The sequence below is a fragment of the Anolis sagrei genome, chromosome 8 (genome assembly GCF_037176765.1).
Source record: "Anolis sagrei isolate rAnoSag1 chromosome 8, rAnoSag1.mat, whole genome shotgun sequence".
Taxonomy (NCBI): domain Eukaryota; kingdom Metazoa; phylum Chordata; class Lepidosauria; order Squamata; family Dactyloidae; genus Anolis; species Anolis sagrei.
In genome coordinates, this window is record NC_090028.1 from 30679355 (window position 1) to 30703826 (window position 24472).

Here is a 24472-nt window from a genome sequence, read left to right on the forward strand (position 1 = left end):
TCAGACAATGAGGGATCATCTAAGTAAGTAAGTAAGTAAGTAAGCTGAATACACATGCCTGGTGTGGAATACATCTCACCACGTTAAAACAGTGCACGTGGCTCTTAACGAGACATGCCACATTACTACAAGATGTCTACGCCCTACACCACTGAAGAAATTACACTGCTTAGCTGGTATTTGCACCACTTGATATCTGCCATGAAGTAGCAGCCAGCAATGAAAGGACCAAGGCATGGACAATTCCGGCCTATCCTCTGTTTGGATATCAGCCAGCATACCAATGACTTAAATCAAGAAACAGCTTCCTAAGATTGGCAGAGATACTTGCAGGAACACCCCAGCAATTGGCTCAATACTATGGAATCATGAGAGTTGTAGATTTGCAACATCATTAGTTTTCTCTGCTAAAGGATTCTGATGCCTCATCAAAGTACATCTCAGAGAATTTCATAGCATGGAGCCAAGGTAGTTCAAGTGGTTTCATTCAAGCTGCATTAAATCTAGAGTGTAGATCAGGGGTCAGGAACCTTCGGCCCTCCAGGTGTGGTGGACTTCAACTCCCACAATTCCTTGAGGCTCGGCATTCGCCCCAAAGGCTTACCTTGGTCTCAAGGAATTGTGGGAGTTGAAGTCCACCACACCTGGAGGGCCGAAGGTTCCCCATGCCTGGTGTAGATGAATCCAGTGACATCCTATATGATAGCCATGTATAAATATGTGAGAGGAAGCCACAGGGAGGAGGGAGCAAGCTTGTTTTCTGCTTCCTTAGAGACTAGGACACGGAACAATGGCTTCAAACTACAAGAGAGGAGATTCCATCTGAACATGAGGAAGAACTTCCTGACTGTGAGAGCCATTCAGCAGTGGAACTCTCTGCCCCGAAGTGTGGTGGAGGCTCTTTCTTTGGAAGCTTTTAAACAGGGGCTGGATGGCCATCTATCAGGGGTGATTTGAATGCAATATTCCTGCTTCTTGGCAGAGGGTTGGACTGGATGGCCCATGAGGTCTCTTCCAACTCTTTGATTCTATGATTCTATGATTCTATATGGTTGTGTGGTTGGGGCGTTTCATTCCTTCGGTGTTGGATCTCAAAAAGAGAATTCAAAGGGGTGGCTTCCCACCAAAGTGAAGTTATTTGATGTAAGTTGATTCAGATGTAAATGCAGGGATGCTCCGTGGGCACTTATTGCCTTGGAAAAGAAAAAGAGAGGGCTCTTTTAGAAGCAATTTTAAAGTATTTACCAAAAAAGAGGGGGAAAATAGCTCTTTGAAGACTGTAAATTAAAGACACAGTGAATTTTATTCAGATTGAGCCCAGTAAAGCCCCGGACTGGGAGTTGTGTGGATTTTAACTGGCATGCGGCTGTCTTTCCCACCCCACTATCTTTTCCAAAAATATAAGTTGGGTTTGTCTATATTTTCTGTGCAAAAATAGGCAGATAGAGACATGTTTTTCCTTACCAATAATCTTCTAAGAAAAGCACAGAAGGAGAGAGGAAAAAGCTGAGAGTGAGATCATTGGATTTTCTTAGACAAGGAACCTTCAGAGATGTTTTGCCAATTCCTTCCTCTGAAATACAACCAAAGTTGCCTAGGATTTACTGGTGGCCTCCCTTCCAAAATATTATCTTGGTCTGACCTTACTTAGCTTCCAAGATTGGCATCTGGTGACCTTTAGGTGTTTCATTAACCCAAGGAAGGAGGTATATGTCCACTGGTTGTCATTGAAGGTGGGGGATGATGGATATTGTAGTCCAAGACATATCCGGAAGACAACAGATTGGGAGAAAAAACTCTTGTTGTGCGGGTAACCTCCTCCTTTTATTTTTTCATCAAGAGAGAACTGTGGGAAGTGATTCTTGGCTGTAGAAAGGACTTTGAGATGTTTCCAAACTGTTTTCAAACTGGCAGTTCAAAGGTCATCAAAGTGCTACCATTGTGTCTTGAGAGTTTCTCCGACTTCTCCTTTCCAGTCCCAAGTTGAAAGTTTGGGAGCAAAGAGGGCCTCATTTCCAAAGCTTATTCCCAGATATCCTTCACTCTCCCATTACAAAAGACCATTCTCCTTCTGAAAGATGGTCAAGACAGTCCTCTCTTTTGAAGGACTGTCTCTTGTATGGTACAGTTTTGCTTATCCGACATTCTGTCTTATCTGGCACTCTTATCCGACGCCCCCCTTTCCTCCAGCATTTCCCCTTCCGTTAAATAAGCACTCCCCAACTCTCTCTCCATTCCCAAAAAGTGAAAAAGGCAAGACGAGGAGGAGGGAGGAAAGGGGGAAAAGAGGCAGGACCGGAAGCGGAAGCCTCCTCCCTCCTTCCCTCTGTGATTTCCACGCTCCTCTTCCGCATCCAAGCACATTCTGCTGGGCCACTTTAGCCCTGAGGCATTGCTTTACCTTAACCCTGTTGAGTCCCCGTTGTTAATATTCTAGGTGTCTAGTGCTGCGTCAGATGGGTAATAGTAGAAGACTCCATATTATGTGACATTTTCGTTTATCCAATGTTCTTCTGGCTTGTTTATGTTGGATAAGCGAGACTCTACTGTATCTTGTTTTTATGGAGAAAGAATCCCAAAGAAAGCAAAGCCTAAAGGCACCAGTTCCCACTTTATTTTACCTGCACTTTATTTTATCTGCTAGTGCAAATAAAGAAGCACTTTATTTTACCTGCTAGTGCAATTAAACCTTATTTTCATCTCTCGGATCCCCTGTCCAGATACATTACACTGCTCTCTCACCCAGTGTTTTTAAACTTTTAATCTTTGCAACCGGCCCGACCACTGTGATCAATTTTTTCATTTTTTGTGTTCAATTATTGCAATTTTATATTGTTTGTTGTGCTTATTTATATTGTTTCATCTATTTATTTATTTTTATTTATATTTTACTATTGTATTCCTATGTTGTATATTTGTATTGCTGTATTGTTGGGCCTGTCCTCATGTAAGCCACCACAAGTCCCCTTGAGGAGATGGTGGAAGGGTATAAATAAATAAATATAATAATAATAATAATAATAATAATAATAATAATAATTATTATTATTATTATTATTATTTGAAACACAACAAGATGAGTCCACAGTAGACAAGGTCACTCTGCTGGCTGTTGTATTGGATCACACATCAGACACTTCCCAAGTGTCTAGGACTGTGTTATGTATTAGTGAATGGCGCATGCAGATCCCAGCAAGGTGGCCTTCTGCAGCTGGCAGATGGTAATCTTGTCAGTGCTGATTGTGTTTAAGTGCAGGCCAAGGTCTTTAGGCACTGCACCCAGTGTGCCGATGACCACTGGGACCACCTTTACTGACTTGTGCCAGAGTCCTTGCAGTTCAATCTTTAAATCCACATATCGTGTCAGCTTTTCCAGTTGTTTCTCTTCAATCCTGCTGTCACTTGGGATTTCAACATCGACTTTGTTTTTTAACACGATTGTGAGGTCAGGAGTATTGTGCTCTAAAACTCTGTTTGTCTGAATTTGGAAGTCCCAGAGGAGTTTGACATGTTCATTTTCTGTAACGTTTTCTGGCTTGTGATCCCACTAGTTCTTTGTCGCAGGCAGATGGTCTTTGTGGCACAAGTTCCAATGGATCATCTGAGCAACGGTGTTATGCCTCTGCTTGTAGTCTGTGTGCGATCTTCTTGCAGCAGCTGAGGGTGTGATCTTTTGTTTCCTCTGCTTCCTTGCAGAGTCTACATTTGGGATCTGTCATTGACTTTTCAATTCTGGCTTTGATGGCATTGATACAAAAGCACAGTATGTCACAGCAAATAAGATCTCTATGCTGGATTTCATATCACAAAATCACAAGTCAAACACTAAGTTTTCCCAGTTTTCTGTGGTAAAATTAGGTGTCTCAGCATATATTCGGGCCGGCTTATACTTGAGTATATATGGTACTAGATTTTAAAATTAGTAGAAATATGAAAAAAAGTATAGCATGTCTTGGTTCAATCGGAATCCATGGAAGCAAGTTGTAAGAATGCCTCTTGACTACACATTTATAGACATTTGATCTTGCATTGTAACTCCATGCTATAGAATCCTGAGATTTATAGCTTCACAAGGCATTCTTTCTCAGAGAGTACTAGTGTCTGGACCAAGAGGCCCTAGGATACAGCAATGGCAGTTATAACAGCATCAAAAAGCCATTATTTATATCTATCTATCTATCTATCTATCTATCTATCTCTGCATGGCCTTTCACAAATGGAAAATCCTCTACTACACACAGAATACAATGTTAAGGCTATGCAAACTGTGGCTTTGGACATATAAGACAATGTGATTCACTGGGGGAAAATCACAATGATGGTTAAAGTGGAAAGCAGGAGGAAATTACAGATGAACTGATTCAACTAAGATGGCTCAACCTAAGCTGGACTGTTGATGACTAGGGCTACTAGGGCTATTAGAAGTCTCTCATAGGGTTGTCCCAACCTTCAACTCATTTGCCACCACTGAGCACAACAAATATGCTCAATGGACACAAGAGAGGCTAGGATTAGGAACACAGCAAAACTAGTTGAGGAAAGGGACATAGGAAACCGTTTGTAGGCCAAACATGGCTCATCAACAAGCTAGAGGAGACTCTGCCTGGTCATGCAAACTGGCTACACTAGTGTTTCTCAACCTGGGGATTGGGACCACTGAGGAGGTCACGAGGGGGTTTAAGAGGGGTCACCAAAGGACATCAGAAAACACAGTCTGTTGTTCATGGGGGTTCTGTGTGGGAACTTTGGCCCAATTCTATCATTGGTGGGGTTAAGAATACTCTTTGATTGTAGGTGAACTATAAATCCCAGCAACTACAACTCCCAAATGTCAAGGTCTATTTTCCCCAATCTCCACTAGTGTTCACATTTGGACATATTGAACATTCATGCTAAGTTTGGTCCAGATCCATCATTGTTTGAGTCCACAGTGCTCCCTGTTTGTAGGTGAACTACAACTCCAAAACTCGTGGTAAATGCCCACCAGACCCTTCGAGTATTTTCTGTTGGTCATGGGAGTTTTGTGTGCCAAGTTTGGTTCAATTCAATATTTGGCGGAGTTCAGAATGCTCTTTGATTGTAGGTGAACTAGAAATCCAAGGAACTGCAACTCCCAAATGACAAAATTAATCCCCCTTCCCAACCCTATCAGTATTCAAATTTGGGCATATCGGGTATTTGTCAAAATTTGGTCCAGTAAATGAAAATACATCATGCATATCAGATATTTATATTATTATTCATAACAGTAGTAAAATTACAATTGTAAAGTCGCAGCGAAAATAATTTTATGATTGTGGGGTCACCACAACATGAAGAACTGTATTAAGGGGTCATGATATTAGGAAGGTTGAGAAACATTGGGCTACACCATTATGAGAGCCATTTTATATTTTTATTATAGTTATTATTTCTAAACTCACAACTATATCAATATGAGCAGATGTTGAGTTGATGAAAACAGATGCCCTCTCCTTTGCTTTTTGGCAATGGAGTCCTTCCTTTGGCATCACGGTACAGCCCGTCTAAGTGGCCTCAGAATGAACGTTCCCCTCAAGTCACCCCAAGGTGAAGTCTGGAGAACTTAATAACATTCTCTCCCATATACATTTTCTTCTAAGGGCTTCTGGAAACATGTTGGGGACCTCAACCCACCACAATCCAATCTCAAAATTAAGCCTTCAGTATTGTTCCACAGTCACTGTCATGCTGTGCCAACTCTGCACAATGATTATGGGAAGACACGGATGAAAACCAACAGTGCCACCTCAAATGTGGCTAACACATATTTTGGTCCCTCAAATGTTGGACTTGCTTATGGGTATATTTGACCTGCTGATTCCAAAAATGGCACCAGTTTTCTCCCATCACCTCTATTTTTTGAGATACAGAAGACATGCTTTCTACTCGTCCATAGAAAACCATGTTAATCATATCTAAGAAACTTGAGCTAATGTGGCCTATCCAATGCAATTGATTCAGCACTCCAAATAACCCCTGAGACAGGCCTAAAACCAAGATACCAAAACATTTTTTGGTGGGCTGTGTAATGGTAAGATGAAAAACAACAACGCCTTAAAGATTATCAAGGTTCATCTGGACACATGCAGCCACGCTGACTCATTTCCTGTCCTGGAAATGAATATACAAGAGGTTACGGTTGTACTTCCATATCCATTAGTCCAACCATCCATGGCTCGAAAATACGGCTAGAAATCCAAAAAGGGAACTGTGATTTTGCCATTTTATGTAAGGAAACCCAGCACCAACTGCCGCTCTGGGCCAGAGTGAAGAGAGAGGGGGCCAGGGGACAGTTCCACCTTGCTTCCTGCATATTGGAAATTCCCAATGTCAATACCTTGCGTCTAACAGCAACCAGATGCAGAGCCTTTACAGCAATGGCACCATCACTCTGGAATACTCTGCCACCCAAAGTCCATGCCTTGCGGGACCTATCAACTTTCAGCAGGGCATGTAAGACATATCTGTTTCGACAGGCCTTTGATCTTTGATATTACTGTTTTTTAAATTGTTTTTAAATTGTGTTAGATATTAGCCTGTTCTTGTAGGCCACTCAGAGCCCCAGGGGAGTGGCGGCATATAAGTTTTAATAATAAATAAATAAATATGTAATCAGTTGGGGACCCCTCCCCCCCCAGCACCAGCTGCTGCGCTGGGCTGGAGTGAAGAGAGAAGGGGCCAGGGGACAGTTCCACCTTGTCTCCTAGGCTATGCTAATAATATAATATAATATATTGTATATACATATAATATTTATAATATTATAATGTAATACAATATAATACTACTAATAATATATTAATATTATATATTTTATATTACATGTAATATCCTCAAAATATTACAATATAATGGTATAGAATCATAGAGTTGGAAGAGACCTCATGGGCCATCCAGTCCAACCCCCCTGCCAAGAAGCAGGAAAATTGCATTCAAACCACCCCTGACAGATGGCCATCCGGCCTCTAATTAAAAGCTTCCAAAGAAGGAGCCTCCACCACACTCTGGAGCAGAGAGTTCCACTGCCAAACAGCTCTCACAGTCAGGAAGTTCTTCCTCATGTTCAGATGGAATCTCCTATAGTACAATATAGTAATATATAATACTGATATTGTACTATGCTAATAATATAATATATTGTATGTATATATCTCTTGACAGCCACTCCGAGTCCCCTTCAGGGTGAGAAGGGTGGCATATAAATGTCATAAAATAAATAAATAAATAAATTTACTGTGCCATTGTATATAATGGGATTTGAACATTCCTGGATTACGGTATCCTTAACCAAACACCAGTGGTGTGAAATTTCCTTCTGTTTCCTTAAATCTGGACTATTTCTGTCCCTCCAAATAAGCTGTTCCAATTGTTCAAACACAGCCACCTTTCTCTTCTAGAGCAGTGTTTCTCAACCTTCCCAATGCTGCGACCCCTTAAAACAGTTCCTCATGTTGTGGTGACCCCCAAGTATAAAATTATTTTTGTTGCTATGTCATAACTGTAATTTTGCTACCGTTATGAATTGTAATGTAAGTATCTGATATGCAGGATATATTTTCATTCACTGGACCAAATTTGGCACAAAAACCCAATACAGTCAAATTTGAATACTGGTGTTTGGGGGTCATAGAATCGTAGAATCATAGAATCAAAGAGTTGGAAGAGACCTCATGGGCCATCCAGTCCATCCCCCTGCCAAGAAGCAGGAATATTGCATTCAAATCACCCCTGACAGATGGCCATCCAGCCTCTGTTTAAAAGCTTCCAAAGGAGGAGCCTCCACCACACTCCAGGGCAGAGAGTTCCACTGCTGAACAACTCTCACAGTCAGGAAGTTCTTCCTCATGTTCAGTTGGAATCTCCTCTCTTGTAGTTTGAAGCCATTGTTCCACGTCCTAGTCTCCAAGGAAGCAGAAAACAAGCTTGCTCCCTCCTCCCTGTGGCTTCCTCTCACATATTTATACATGGCTATCATATCTCCTCTCAGCCTTCTCTTCTTCAGGCTAAACATGCCCAGCTCTTTAAGCCGCTCCTTATAGGGCTTGTTCTCCAGACCCTTGATCATTTTAGTTGCCCTCCTCTGGACACATTCCAGCTTGTCAATATCTCTCTTGAATTGTGGTGCCCAGAATTGGACACAATATTCCAGGTGTGGTCTAACCAAAGCGGAATAGAGGGGTAGCATGACTTCCCTAGATCTAGACACTATGCTCCTATTGATGCAGGCCAAAATCCCATTGGCTTTTTTTGTCGCCACATCACATTGTTGGCTCATGTTGGTCCAGTCCCTCCAGCTTCACGCACTCTCCCTCGCCTGAGAAACACTGATCTAGAAGCAGAATTTTTTGCCCCTCGCCCTAAGAACAACGAATAGAGCCAGATTTCCTGTCTTCTTGGCCTTGAAGTTTCCCTTGACAGCCAGCCAACCCAACACACCTGCTTTTCCTACTTTTTCTGCTCATTTTCCCAAAGGCTTTGAAAAAACGCATTGGCATCTCCATTTGCTATGTGAGATTATTAACAAGGATGAACACATCTCCCCCTCCGCCGATCGCGTGGAAAGGGGGGGGGGACATCGACCATAAAATAACACATTGCTTATTAAGCTAGAATTAACTGCCCCCCTAGGAGCTAATTAAATTCTTTCTTGGAACCCAGGTTTGGAAGAAGCAAAAGAGAGGCAGAGAGAAAACCCTCCCATGTTAACTGTCTAACAGCCGCGACCACATTATGGTTACGAATTGAGAAATTGGCGCTTTACATCCAGTGATTGTTTTGATTCATAGGCATATCATTAAATTCCAGATCTGATCTGTATCCACCTTGGAACCAAACAAAGGGACGGAGGGAACTTGAGAACGAGGCCTGCTTAGATCGCTCTCCACTCTCCAAGAAGTCTTATACATTGTTTATTCCACTGGTTTTTATTTCACATTATGTTTCGATTACAATCAAAAGTATTTTTTTAACTCGTACCTTGATAATAAAAGTAGTTATTCTCTTTAGAGTGCTGCAAAAATTATAGCATTTACATCTTTCGAAAGACGGTCAGCAAAATAATCCTAGCAAATCATAAAGACTAGCGTTGTCGTCAAGATGTTATGTCTCTCCCCTCCCTGCCCATCTCTTTTGAATAAGACAGCTATAGAAAATCTGATTGAATTGGGAGAAATACCGTATATACTCGAAGATAAACCAGGTTTTTCAACCCTTTTCTTGAGCTGAGCAAGCCATCCTCAGCTTATAATGGGATCAAGGTCAAGGCCGGACAGAGGAGCCTGGAGGCCATTGCTTGCGATATATGATATATTTCCCTCTCCTCTTCAGCTCCCTTGACAGTGTGTTTTCTTTTCCAGGCAAAAGGGAGGGAAGGTGGGAGATATATTTCACCTCCTCCTTGATTGTATAGCTCTCTTTCAAACCCATCCAATTTACTGGCTTTTTGTGTGTATTTAAATGTATTATCTTTATATGTGTATTTTTGTTCCCTTGGAAGTTTTCCCCTTATATGTTTGCAAATCCTGTATACATATAGATACCTAGAGATTTCCATATATCTATATATCTGTATCTTTATGTATACATTACGTGTATATGAATTTTCCCTTCATATGTCTCTGCAAATCCTATATACAGTAGATATAGATATCAATAAATATGTATAGAGGTACCTATATATCTGTATATCTGTGTGTATGTATATGTGCATATATATATAAAAATAATTTTATATATGAATTTTCCTCTCATGTGTTTGCAAGTCTTTATATAAATAAAAATGCAATGTTCGTTTGTGGGATGACCATAACTCAAAAACCACTGGATGAAATGGCACGAAATTTGGACCCTACACCCCTAACAGATCAATGAGTGACCATCACTCATAACCCCCCACAAAGAAACAGTGGAAAGGACTTAAAAAACCCCAAAAGCTAAATGACAAAAGGCTAAATGACAATACAGGAAAAAAAGAGAAGAGGGAGGTAAGAGGAGAAAGAAAGAAGGAAGGAAGGAAGGAAGGAAGGAAGGAAGGAGAGAAGGAAGCATGGAAGCAAAGAGTGAAGGAAGGAAGGAAAGAGGTAAAGAAGGAAGAAAGGAGAGAAAGAGGAAAAGAAAAGGGGGAAGGAAAGAAAGGGGTAGAGAAGGAAGGAGGAAAAGGAAGGAAGGAAGGAAGGAAGGAAGGAAAGAGGGAGCAAAAGAAGATGGGAAACAAAGAAAGAGGGAGGGAGGGAAGGAAAGACAGAAGGAAAGATGGAAGCAAAAAGCAAAGGAAGGAAGGAAAGAGGTAGAGAAGGAAGAAATGAGAGAAAGAGGAAAAGAAAAAGGGGAAGGAAAGAAAAGGGTAGAGAAGGAAGGAAGGAGAAAGAAAGAAAAAAGGAAGGAAGGAAGAGGAGGGGAGAGAGGAAGGAGAGAAGGAAAGAAAAAAAGGAAAGGAAGTAAAGGGAGCGATGGAAGGAGGGAAAGAGGTAGAGAAGGAAGAAAGGAGAGAAAGAGGGAGAGAAGGAAAGAAGGAAAGACAGAAGGATGGAAGCAAAAAGTGAAGGAAGTAAAGAGGTAGAGAAGGAAGAAAGGAGACAAAGGGAAGGGGGAAAAAAGGGAGGAAGGAAAGAGGTAGAGAAGGAAGAAAGGAGACAAAGGGAAGGGGGAAAAAGGGAGGAAGGAAAGAGGTAGAGAAGGAAGGAAGGAGAGAAGGAAAGAAAAAAGGGGTAGGTAGGTAGGAAGGACGGACAGAAGGACGGAAGGAAGGAAGGAAAGGAAGTGAAGGAATGAGGGAAAGAAGGAGAGAAAGAGGGAGGGAAGCTTGGCCTCAGCAACGCATGATGGGTACAGCTAGTTATCTATATATAGAGAGATGTCTAGATAGATATATATATATGAATATAGATATATGGGGCTTGCAATTATTGCAGGAGGGAAATGCACATATAGAGAGAGGGAATTTGCAAATGTTTCAGGGGAAATGCATATGTGAAATTAGCATATATAATTATAGATCTATATCTAGCTCTGCACTGTTTATATAGGCATGGAATGTTTGGCTGTTACTATGTTGGAAGCCGGCCTGAGTCCTTATGGGGAGATAAGGCGGGATACAAATGAAGTTCTATTATTATTAATATGATTATAAAGTTATTGTGGATACCATATTTTTTATCCAACTTTCCCACTTACAGAGCTACTTTACTGTTTTTCTTTGGAATACGGCAAATATTGAAAAACATTTAATTTACTGATGCCTTAATGAATGTAATTTTATTGATATCTATTTTTATTTTGAAATGTACCAGTAGCTGCTGCATTTCCCACCCTCGACTTGTACTTGAGTCAACATGTTTTCCCAGTTTTTAGTGGTCAAGTTAGGTGCCTCGGCTTATATTTGGGTTGGCTTATACTCGAGTATATACGGTACGATACCAAAGCAGGGGCAATTGTGTGGGCATTCACTCTCTAACATTGGAATGGAATCTCAAATTATCAAATTGAGGGGATGTTTGCTGAAGCTGATATAGTTAAACAACCCACATTGGCAATTACTGCCTTTTTGGAAAACAGTTCAGAAGAGGCAGAACAAAAGAACCTGAGAAAAAGGACTGCTTTCTAGCCTTAGGTACCTGCAATTGAAGTCTTTGTTTTTCCCTGTTTGCATTATCACAATCAGAACCAAATGCAACCTGCAACAAAAAGTAGAGGACAACATATATCTCTCCTTTGTATTGTCAAAGGCTTTCATGGCCAGTATCACTGGGTTTTTGTGAGTTTTCTGGGCTGTATGGCCATGTTTCTGAAGCATTCTCTCCTGATGTTTCGCCTGCATCTATGGCAGGCATCATTAGAGGTTGTGAGGTCTGTTGGAAACTAGGAAAATGAGGTTTATATTTCTGTGAAATGTCCAGGGTGGGAGAAAGAACTCTTGTCTGGCTTCTTACCGCCTGGGGGAATCCTTTGTTGGGAGGTGATTAACTGGCCCTGATTGTCTCTTGTCTGGAATTCCCTGTCTTAAAGAACAACACTCAAAAACAAGGGGATGCCAGACAAGAGAAAACCAGGACAAGTTAAACACCTCCCAACAAAGGATTCCCCCAGGCAGAAAGAAGCCAGACCTTGAAACAGCTAGGCCATTAACTGCTAATCAAGGTGGCCAATTGCAACATTCACACCAATGTCAAACAGGCAAGAGTTCTTTCTCCCACCCTGGACGTTCCATAGATACATACCTAGTTTCCAACAGACCTCACAACCTCTGAGGGTGCCTGCCATAGATGCAGGCAAAATGTCAGGAGAAAATGCTTCTGGAACATGGCCATACAGCCTGGAAAACTCACAACAACCCAGTATCTCCCCTTTCCTTTTGTTTAGTTGCATCTTCTACTTTCCTCCTTCTAAGGCTGAATAAGATTGCACCAGATTTCTCATCTATGCAAACAAAGCAACCAACGAAAACCCTGAAATAAAAATCCATAACCCTATTTAAACATGTTGAAAACTAAATCCGAAATCAATACTGGTTCATATTCACAATATTCTTATCTTACAGGTTAATGAGTCAAAGTTCCATATACTTTCCGGCATGTAAGTTGGGCCACAATTACGAGAGCAAAAAATAAAAAATAAAAATAATACTAACCCAAACCAAAAAGAATGCATCAAAACATTAAGCAGCCTGTAAATTCCACAATCACTCAGATTTACATAGAAATAGTGAAAATCAGGATTTGGCTATAATAGTTCATGTCGATGTGTATATATTTCTATTTATATATTTTTTTCCCCGGTTTGCTTGGTTAGCATAAACGTGGTTTGCATTGCATGTCTCTCTCACACACACCAATGGCGGCCACCTATTCAAAAAAGACATTTTGCAAAAAAGTTCAACTCAAGGAAAGAGTAAAAATATATCTGTAACGTTCAAAACAAACCCAAGGTTGGTCGCAAACAGATAGTGCAAAGTAGAAAACATACAGGTGTTGGCAAAGGAGGGTGGCAAGAATAAACCGGTTCAAGGGAGAGAAAACTAATTCAGTTCGCAAAGGAGGAGAAGAAAAATAAAGAAGTGTTGTCGTAAGGTGGCGAATTCAAGCATCTTCTGCCTCTTGGCTGCACTCTTAACGAAGCTCTTCCAAGCAATGTACACAAACCTAAGTAAGGATTTAACTTCTGTAATACGTAGACATGATCCAAAGGAGGTCCAAAGCTGTGTCTCTCCGGCTACGATTCAGGAGCCGGTCAAGCAAATCGCAGGCTTCCATGGCCCCTTTTTTCCCTTCCTCCAGCAGGCAAGTTGTTTAAAGAGGGAATACTAGAAATCCAGAGAAGGTGGAATATTTCCATCCTCCCATTAAGTTTCCTCTCTCCAGTTTTAAATAGGCTCTGTCTCCTTTCTCCATCTGGATCAAGACTCCATTGCTGGCAGCTTCCCGGGTGACGTCTTGGTCCCCAGCGAAGGCCGAAATCACAGGCCACCCGTTCAGCATCAAGCTCACCTGAAATGCAAAAGAGAAACAGAGAGAGAACAAAGCAAAACGCCCATCAGTGGATAGGAAGGCAACAAGAAAATACATGTAAAAGGAGGAGAGGGTCAGGGAAAAGAATGCAGGATGAGGGACAATATAGCACAACTTTTCCATCACCTATCGTTAAGAGCTTAGGAGTCGTTTTGGATTCACAGCTGACAATGGAAGCTCAGGTCGCTGCTGCCAGCAAACAGGCCTTTTTCCATCTACGACAAGCAAGGCAATTATTTATTTATTTATTTATTTATTTATTTACTTTACTTATATACCGCTGTTCTCAGCCCGAAGGCGACTCACAGCGCTTCACAACAAATAAGAACAGCAAAAATTCAATGCTACAGTGTGCCTTCTCAGATTAGGAATCCCCCATCCCAAGTCCTAGAAGCACTTTAGCACAACTGATGTTACTGCACACCGCACCTTTAATCCTGTGTTCCCCCTGCCATTTCAGCACTTTAACCCCTGTACCCCATTGCGCCGGCCGAGCCAGTTTTAATAGTGTCTTGATGTAGTTATTGTTGTTATTTTGCTTAACTGTTTTGATTTGCTTTGTGTATTATTGTGTTATGTTTTGTTGTATTGTGTTTTGAGGCTTCGGCCTGTGTAAGCCACATCGAGTCCTGCGGGAGATGCTAGCGGGGTACAAATAAAGTTAATAATAATAATAATAATATTACATAATTAATAAACAATTACTACAATAACCATTCACTATTCACTATCGTCTCATCATCAAAAACATGATCCAGATTCGTCATCCATTATTACGTTCCAATGTTCATTAACCAATCATTGCACTAATTATTCGAACGCCTGCTCAAACAGCCAGGTCTTCACTTTCCTGCGGAATACCATTAGAGATGGTGCTAGTCTAATGTCCGTAAGAAGGGCGTTCCACAGCCGAGGAGCCACCACCGAGAAGGCCCTATCTCTCGTCCCCGCCAGCCGAGCTTGAGAAGCAGGCGGGATCGAGAGCAGGGCCTCCCCGGAAGATCTCAAAGTCCTGGTGGGTTCATAGGCAGAGATGCGGTCAGATAGGTAGCAATTGGCACCCTACCTGTTGGACGAGGCTCTGGCAACAGTCATCCATGCCATGGTCACATCTAGTCTGGACTACTGTAATGCCTTGTAAGTTGGCCTTCAGTTGTCTACGACCCAAAAGCTCCGTATTGTTCAAAATGCTGCAGCCAGGTTACTCACAAAATTGCCTATGAAAGGCCATATAACACCAGTGCTGCAACATTTACATTGGCTTCCAATTGATTATCGTGGCCTGTATAAGATGCTAGTCCTGACCTTTAAAACTTTATACGGCCAGGGTCCATCCTATCTTAGAGACCATCTCTCCTTCTTCCATCACTGGAGGTCACCATGTCCTTCCCAACGTGATTTACTCTATATACTAGGTCCTAGAGAAGTGCATTTGGAAAGTACCAGGCGCAGGGCTTTCTCTATGTCTGCCCCTGCCTTATGGAATTCCTTCCCTCCCTATATGAGAGCCATGCTTAGGGCCTTCTACTCTAGCACTAAAGACCCGGCTTTTTACTAGAGCATTTGACCTATGTTAATTTATTAATATCTGTTTGTATGTATTTTATTCTATACAATTTCGCTATGTAAATCACCTAGAGCATCTTAGATGGAGGGCGATTCATAAGTAATTAAATATGATGATATGATGATGAACATTCAGAAGCATCACTTTCCCAAACTTTCTAGGAACGAGTTCCCTGTGTGGATTTCATCCACCTCTTTCTCCTGATGTATAATCACTTCTACCAGATCAGATTAATTCTACTACCCTGGATACAGTGGTGGGAAATACTGTAGCTTCTCACATTGTCCTCCCAATCCCAAGTCCCAATTTGAGTTTATATTTTAGGTTTACATGTTGTTTTTTGAACCTAGAGCACTGTTTCTCAACCTGGGGGGTTGGGACTCCTGGGTGGTCGAAGAGGGTGTCAGAGGGGTCTCCAAATACCATAAGAAAACACAGTATTTTCTGTTGATCATGAGGGTTCTGTGTGGGAAGTTTGGCCCAATTCTATTGTTTGGTTCCACAACCCTGTGTTTTTATGAGCTCCATCTTGTAAATAACTTGCTCCTTTTCTTATCTCATTTGAGTTTTATATCAGTGATTGGTTGGGGGGGGGGGGCTGCACATGTGGCCCGCCCACTGTCACTGTCACTGTCACTGTGATTATGTTTATTGTAATGTTATATTGTTATTGTATTCATATATTTTTATGTAATGATGATGCTGTTGCTTGTTGCTTATGTTTTTGGTTTTATTTTGCTGTAATAAGTTGTCTGGGCTTGGCCTCATGTAAGCCGCCCCGAATCCCCGTTGGGGAGATGGTGGCAGGGTATAAACAAAGATGATGATGATGATGATTATTATTATTGGTGGGCTTCAGAATGCTCTATGATTGTAGGTGAACTATAAATCCCAGCAACTACAACTCTCAAATGTCAAGGTCTATTTCCCCAAACTCCATCAGTGTTCACATTTTGGCGTATTGAGTATCCGTGCCAAGTTTGGTCCATCACTGATTCAGTCCACAGTGTTCTCCAGATGTAGGTGAACTACAACTCCAAAACTCAAGTTCAATGCCCACCAAACCCTTCCAGTATTTTCTGTTGGTCATGGGAGTTCTGTGTGCCAAGTTTGGTTCAATTCCATTGTTAGTAGAGTTTGGAATGCTCTTTGATTCTAGGTGAACTATAAATCCCAGCAACTACAGCTCCCAAATGGCAAAATCAATTCCCCCCACAAACCCCACCAGTATTCAAATATGGGCATACTGGGTATTTGTGCCAAATTTGGTCCAGTGAATGAAAATACATCCTGCATATCAGATATTTACATTGCTATTCATAACAGTAGCAAAATGACAGTTATGAATGTAGTAACGAAAATAATTTTATGGTCGGGGTCACCACAACATGAGGAACTGAATTTAAGGGTTGTGGCATTAGGAAGGGTGAGAACCACTGCTTTAGGGAATTGAAGCTAACTATTTTTTGTTAAAAGTTCACAGTGAAGATAATGATGATTTCCTCTCCTTTCTGCATTTCCTTTCCTTCTGATCTCACTATTTATAGTGGAACCATTTTAGCTTCAAGTAGCAGTCCTCAGGTCATATAATACCTGGGCTAAACCTTTGTGCCGGCAGGACTGCTGACCGACAGGTCAGTGGTTCAAATCCGGGGAGAGCGGGTTGAGCTCCCTCTGTCAGCTCCAGCTCCCCAGGCGGGGACATGAGAGAAGCCTCCAACAAGGATGGCAAAACATCAAACACCCTGTGCAATGTCCTTGCAGATGGCCAATTCTCTCACACCAGAAGCGACTTGCAATTTCTCAAGTCACTCCAGACTCGAAAAAACAGCTCCTTGAAATAATAATATAAAGAGCAATAACAATGAGAAGATGTAAATAAAAGAATAGGATACCATTGGAAGAAGTACCTAAAAAAAAAAAAATGATAGAATGGGGAGAACTGCACCAAGTCACACCATCTCAAGATTATTCCTAAGGAAGATGGCTCAATATCAGGATCCAACTCTTTTCTGTTGGGTGCCACCCTTTGTCTTGTCTGTCTTGAACCTCCAAAGCAATGAATGGCCATACTACTCCTTGTCTCTGGTGGCACAATGGGCTAAACCAGTCAGTAGGCAGCCTGCACGACTGCCTACTGACTGGTCAGCAGTTCGAATCCAAGGAGAGCACGTTGAGCTCCCTCTGTCAGCTCCAGCTCCCCATACAGGGACATGAAAGAAGTCTCTCACAGGTAAAGGTAAAGGTTTTCCCCCGACATTAAGTCCAGTCGTGTCTGACTCTGGGGGTTTGTACTCATCCCCATTTCTAAGCTGAAGAGCCGGCGTTGTCTATAGACACCTCCAAGGTCATGTGACCAGCATGACTGCATGGAGTGCCGTTACCTTCCCGCCTGAGCAGTACCTATTGATCTACTCACATTTTGCATGTTTTCAAATTGCTAGGTTGGCGGAAATTGGGGTTCACGCTTCTCCCCGGATTCGAATCTGTGACCTTTTGGTCAACAAGTTTAGCAGCTCAGCGGTTTAACCTACTGCGGCACCAAGTCTCTCAAAAGGATGATGTAAAATCAAACATCTGGGCGTCCCTGGGCAACGTCCTTGCAGATGGCCAATTCTCTGACACCAGAGGCGACTTGCTGTTTCTCAAGTCACTCCTGACATGAGGGGAAAAAAACCCTCCTTGCAATAATAATATGAAGAGCAGTAACAATGAGAAAAGGTAAATAAACAATAGGATAGCATTGGAGAGATGGTGGTGGGGTATAAATAAAGATTATTATTATTATTATTATTATTATTATTATTATTATTAAGTACCTAGAAAAATAATAATAAGATAGAATGGGGAGGACTACACCAAGCCACACCATCTCAAGAGACAGCTCAATATCAGGATCCAACTATTGTCTGTTGGGTGCCACCCTTTGTCTTGTCTGTCTTGAACCTAGAGAGCCTCCTTCAAGGCAATGAATGGCAATACTACTCCTTGTCCCTGTTGGGCCAGCAGGACTGCTAACTGACTGGTCAGTGGTTCGAATACAGGGAGAGTAGGTTGAGCTCCCTCTGTCAGCTCCAGCTTCCCATGCAGGTACATGAAAAAAGTCTCTCACAAGGATGGCGTAAACATCAAACATCCGGGCAATGTCCCCTGGGCAACGTTCTTGCAGAAGGCCAATTCTCTGACACCAGAGGTGACTTGCAGTTTCTCAAGTCACTCCTGACATGAGAAAAAAAACCCTCCTTGCAATAATATGAAGAGCAGTAACAATGAGAAAATGTAAATATACTTTTGAAGGCTTTCATGGCCAGAATCACTGGGTTGTTGTAGGTTTTTTTCGAGCTATATGGCCATGTTCTAGAGGCATTCTCTCCTGACGTTTTGCCTGCATCTATGGCAAGTATCCTCAGATGTTGTGAGGTCAGACCTCTGTGCAGGCCCGTAGCTGGGGGGGGGGGGGGGGGCTTGAGGGGCTTCAGCCCCCCCCCCCCCCCGAAATTCTCAGGGTGTCTGCGAAAAGACCTTACTGGTACATTATTTAAACTGTTATGTTTATTCATATCATGATCTGATCACCATGCTCAATATATCCCATATGCATGGGGGAATTAGCATAATGATACAAAAGGTTTGCTAGGGTAGATCCTGAGCCCCTCCCCAAATCAAACTCACCCCCCCCCCCCAAAATCAAAATCCTGGCTGTGGACCTGCCTCTGAGGATGCTTGTCATAGATACGGGTGAAACGTCAGGAGAGAATGCCTCTAGAACATGGCCATATAGCCCAAAAAACTACAACAATCCAAAATGTAAATAAACTATAGAATAACATTGGGAGAAGTACCTAGAAAAATAATAATAAGATAGAATGGGGAGAATTGCACCACACCAAAACCATCTCAAGAGACAGCTCAATATCAGGATCCAACTCTTGTCTGTCGGGTGCCACCCTTTGTCTTGTCTGTCCTTCAGGAGAGATTGTCGAAACCCTCTCCGTTCCTGCTTTTGCTCAAGCTCAAAGGGAAGACAAGGGGGATAAAAGCATTGGCGCCCCAGGCAGCATCTCTGAAGTGCATGGGGAGGGGCCGCATCCCCCACTGTGAAGCAGCAAGCCCGGCAGAGCCCAGATGTGACCTAGAGAGCACCAGCTTCCTACCTGTCTAGGGAGCGAGGAGGAGAACTGGGAAGGGGGGGATATCCAGCTCCTTTTGAGAGCATCTGCAGCAAATAACGGAGCTGCCAGAAATTACAGATGTACACAGAGGGGAAGATCAACCTTCCATCTGCTGTAGCAATTAATACTTCTATCTGTATATAAAATATCAGCAGCGACCATATTGGGAGAGCAATAGGCCTTTGCAAAACATTGGAGCCTTATCCTAAATGTTTAGCTAAATTATGCCTTCCCTATACACACTTTAAACCAGAAGTACCCAAACTAAGGCCATCCCTCCAAGGTCATTAACCCAGCCCTTACTCAGGGTCAACCTAAGTCTGAAATGACTCGAAAGCACACAACAACAACAACAATCCTATCTCATCAGCCAAAAGCAGGCCCACACTTCCCATAGAAATATTAATTATTAATTACTAGCTGTCCCCTGCCATGTGTTGCTGTGGCTCAGTCTGTTGATGTGGAAAATAAAGTAATGAGAAAGTGTTGGTTTCTAATATATGTAATGTATTTAGGCTTGTGGGTAAACAGTATTTCTTGCTGTTTCTTTGTCAGTGTTGATGTGGAAATTGTCTGGCTTGCCCACCCTGGAACATGCAACATATCATTGTCCTTCTTTAAGGGCCCCTTTCAAATCTATGATACTATATCTCTGTGTGAATGATATCTATCTATCTATCTATCTATCTATCTATCTATCTATCTATCTATCTATCTATATCTATGGCTGGATGGCTCTTTGTCAGGAGGACTTTGATTACGTTTTCTTGCCCTGATGAAGGGAGTAGGATTAGATGGCCTTAAGTATTTTCTGTTGGTCATGGGGGTTCTCTGTGGGAAGTTTGGCCCAATTCCATCGTTGGTGGGGTTCGGAATGCTCTTTGATTGTAGGTGAACTAAACATCCTAGTAACAACTCCCAAAATATCAAGGTCTATTTTCCCCAAACTCAATTTGTGTTCATATTTGGGCGTATTGAGTGATTGTGGATGAACTATAAATCTCAGCAACTACAACTCATAATGTCAAGGTCTATTTTCCCCAAATTCCACCACTGTTCACATTTGGGCATATTGAGTATTTGTGCCAAGTTTGGTTCAATTCCATTGTTGATGGAGTTCAGAATGCTCTTTGATTGTAGGTGAACTATAAATCCCAGCAACTACAACTCCCCAATGATAAAATCATAATTTTTTGAGTGATGGTCACTCCTTGTGTTGTGAGACGTTTTGTTGCCAAATTTGGTGTGATTTCGTTCATTGCTTCTTTTGTTTTTAAGGTACTCATTATGCACAGAGCATTTATATATATATAGATTTTAATTATTGTATTGTTTTTAAGTGTTTTTGCACGACAAATAAGATATCTGCACTGTACATAGGAATTCATTCATATATTTTTTTCAAATTATAATCTCACCCTCTGTTTAAAAAGTTTGAGGACCTCTGCTTTAAACGCTTCAAAAGTTAGCTGTCAACAAAGCGTAGGAGAGCGTTCCCCTTTCACTCCCCTTTCAATCTGTGCAGTCTGGGGACCTAACCATAAACCTAAGACCACCACATCTGTCAATAGAGAAAGAGTTATGTATTGCTGTACATTTTGTGCATAGAATCAATGCACAATTTAATACTATGTTCCTGCGCCCACCGATTTAAAATTAAGTCTTGGACATAAGTCGGACTCCGTGTCAAACACTCCATAGAGCAGTATTTCTCAACCTTCCTAGTGCCAGTTCGTCATGTTGTGGTGACCCCCAACCATAAAATTATTTTCATTGCTACTTCATAACTGTAATTTGGCTACTGTTATGAATCATAATGCAAATATCCAACGTGCAGAATGTATTTTTACTCACTGGAGCAAACTGGGAACAAATTTTTACTCACTGGAGCAAACTGGGAACAACACTTGGGGTTGGGGGGATTGATTTTGTCACTTGGAAGTTGTAGTTGCTGGGATTTATAGTTCGCCTACAATCAAAGAGAATTCTGAACTCCACCAATGATGGAATTGAACCAACCTTGGCTCACATGACCTACAGAAAATACTGGAAGGGTTTGGTGGGTATTGACCTTGAGTTTGGGAGTTGTAGTTCACTTACACCCAGAAAGCACTGTGGACTCAAACAATGATGGATCTGGACCAAATATTGGCACAAATACTCAATATGCCCAAATGTGAACAGTGGTGGAATTTTGGGAAAATAGAGCTTGACATTTGGGAGTTGTAGTTGCTGGGATTTATAGTTCACCTACAATCAAAGGGCATTCTGAACTCCACCAACAATGTGTTTTGAACCAAGCTAGGCACATAGGACTCCCATGGCCAACTGAAACAACTAGATGGGTTTGGTGGGCATTGATATTGAGTTTGGGAGTTATAGTTCGCCAACCTCCAGAGAGCACTGTGGGCTCAAACAATGATGGATCTGGGCCAAATATTGGCACAAATACTCAATATGCCTAAATGTGAACAGTGGTGAAATTTGGGGAAAATAGAGCTTGACATTTGGGAGTTGTAGTTGCTGGGATTTATAGTTCACCTACAATCACAGAGCATTCTGAACGCCACCAACAAGAAAATTGGGCCAAGCTTCCCACTCAGAACCCCCACAACCAACAGAAAAATACAGTGTTTTCTGATGGTCTTTAGCGACCCCTCTGACACCTCCTCGTGACCCCCCCCCCCCCAGTCAGGGGTCCCAACCCCTAGGTTGAGAAACACTGCCATAGAGAAACCATACAAGATAATGGCATTATCCAATATATAGCCAGAGTTATAGAGGTATCCAGAATTAGATGCATAGCTTAGCTAGACATAGGAAGGAATACATCTCTAGCTCAAAGATGAAACTATATGTACTGAAAACCGATAAAGGGCACTTCAGTACAAATAACACATACTGTAGATAGACTAGTATATATTATTGCTGTCGTTGGAATGTAGACCAGAACATAGACTGCCCTCATCCAAATGATTCAACCAGACTATTAAGAGAAGGAGGAAATATGGTTCTGAGTTGCTGTCAGTTTTCTGGACTGTATGGCCATGTTCCAGAAGCATTCTCTCCTGATGTTTCGCCTGCATCTATGGCAGGCATCCTCAGAGGCTGTGAGGTCTGTTGGAAACTAGGAAAATTGGGTTTATATATCTGTGGAATAATGTCCAGGGTAGGAGAAAGAACTCTTGTCTGTTTGAGGCAGGTGTGAATGTTTCAATTGGCCACCTTGCTTAGCATTTAATGGCTTTGCAGTTTCAAGGTCTGGGTGCTTCCTGTCTGGGGGAATCCTTTGTTGGGAGGAGATTACCTGGCCCTGATTGTTTCTTCTCTGGAATTCCCCTGCTTTTTTAGTGTTGTTCTTTATTTATTGTTTTCATTTTAGTGTTTTTTTAAAAAAATACTGGTAGCATTCTCTCCTGATGTTTCATCTACATCTATGGCAGGCATGTGAACAGTTTCAACAAAAAGGAGGAAAGCTTGAAAATGAAGAAAATCTGCCTACCAATATTTAAAAACTCTAAAATCAGAACAGTAAATAATGAACAATTCAGAAAACAGGGGAATTCCAGACAGGAAACAATCAGGGCTAACTAACACCTCCCAACAAAGGATTCCCTCAGGCAGCAACCAGCCAGGCCTTGAAATTGCCCACATCTATGGCAGGCATGTGGACAGTTTCAACAAAAAGGAGGAAACCATGAAAATGAAGAATCTGCCTACCAGTATTTAAAACTCTAAAATCAGGACAGTAAATAATGAACTCAGAAAACAGGGAATTCCAGACAGGAAACAATCAGGGACAACTAACACCTCCGAACAAAGGATTCCCTCAGGCAGCAACCAGCAAGGCCTTGAAACCGCTTATATCTATGGCAGGCATGTGGACAATTTCAACAGTAATTGTTGAAAATGAACTAAGAGGTTTTTTTAAATACTGGTAGCCAGATTTTGTTCATTTTCATGGTTTCCTGCTTTCTGTTTTTTTCTCTCTCGATTTTTATTTGAGAAGAGAAAATACAGTTAGTTATATAGACATATACTATGCATTTCTTTCTCTTTTATTTACATTCACCCCTGTGCTCCCCTTCTCCAGAGCCATCTCTTTTCTTAAAGTCCCACCAAAAAATCAGTTCTTCATTTGGAGGTAAATTCCCATCTTCTTTTTCCAATAATTTTTCTAGAAATTTCTCCAGATACTTTCAAAGTCATTTTTTACACAATCCCTTCTTTACTTTTAAGTCCTGCTTTCTGTTGAGGAAACAAGCATGTGGACAATTACAAAAAAACTCTAAAGTCAAAACATTAAATAAAGAACAACACTAAAAAAAAAGCAGGGGAATTCCAGAGAAGAAACAATCAGGGCCAGCTAATGACCTCCCAACAAAGGATTTCCCCATGCAGGAAGCAGCCAGACTTTGAAACTGTGACGCCATTAAATGTTAATCAAGGTGGCCAATTGAAACATTCACACCTACCTCAAACAGACAAGAGTTCTTTCTCCCACCTTGGACATTCGACAGATATATAAACCCCACTTGTCTTGTTTCCAACAGACCTATCAACCTCTGAGGATGCCTGCCATAGATGTGGGTGAAACGTCAGGAGAGAATGCTTCTAAAACATGGCCATACAGCCTGGAAAAATCACAGCAACCCAGTGATTCTGGCCATGAAAGCCTTCAACAATACATTGAAGAGGGTTTTATTAGTGTAGGAACAGAAGCAAGACAGTAATTCAGTTGTGTTTCTTTTCCCTGTTCCTTTTCACAGCAGGGGAGGTTCCCCATTCTGTCTCCTTTCCGGAACGATGGCTTTCGGCTGGCTCCACAGCACAAAAACATAACAACGAGTCTCAGGTTGATTTATTTAGATTTTTCTTCGAAAGAAGAGATTTAGAGCATCAGAACAGAGGCGAATCCCATCCTCCAATCATGAGGTATCAAAGAGTTTGGTGAATCACAACAGCTAACTCCGAAATGTAGGATCAGGTTAAATCCTTGTTACTACGGGGCGACAAATGGGTCTCAATGCGAGGCTTATATAATAAGTCAATGGCAGACAGATGCAGGAGAGAGATACCGATCACAATTGTCATAGGAGTATCAGAAAGCAGGGAGTCCCCGGTGGCGTAATGGGTTAAACCGGTGTTTCTCAACCTTCCTAGTGCCGCGACCCCTTAATCCAGTTCCTCATGTTGTGGTGACCCCCAAC

The 24472-nt window shown here is 41.8% G+C and overlaps 1 protein-coding gene across 1 annotated transcript in view; it reads right to left on the reverse strand.

Moving 5' to 3' along the window:
* Window positions 1-8926: 8926 nt before the first annotated feature.
* The window catches only part of CBLN1 (cerebellin 1 precursor), a 26047-nt gene continuing 10501 nt past the window's right edge, over window positions 8927-24472 (reverse strand). Inside the window, exon 3 of the mRNA XM_060788384.2 lies at window positions 8927-13502. Within this exon, the coding sequence (XP_060644367.1) occupies window positions 13305-13502 (198 nt within the window). The 3' untranslated portion in view covers window positions 8927-13304. The remainder of the gene's footprint in view (window positions 13503-24472) is intronic.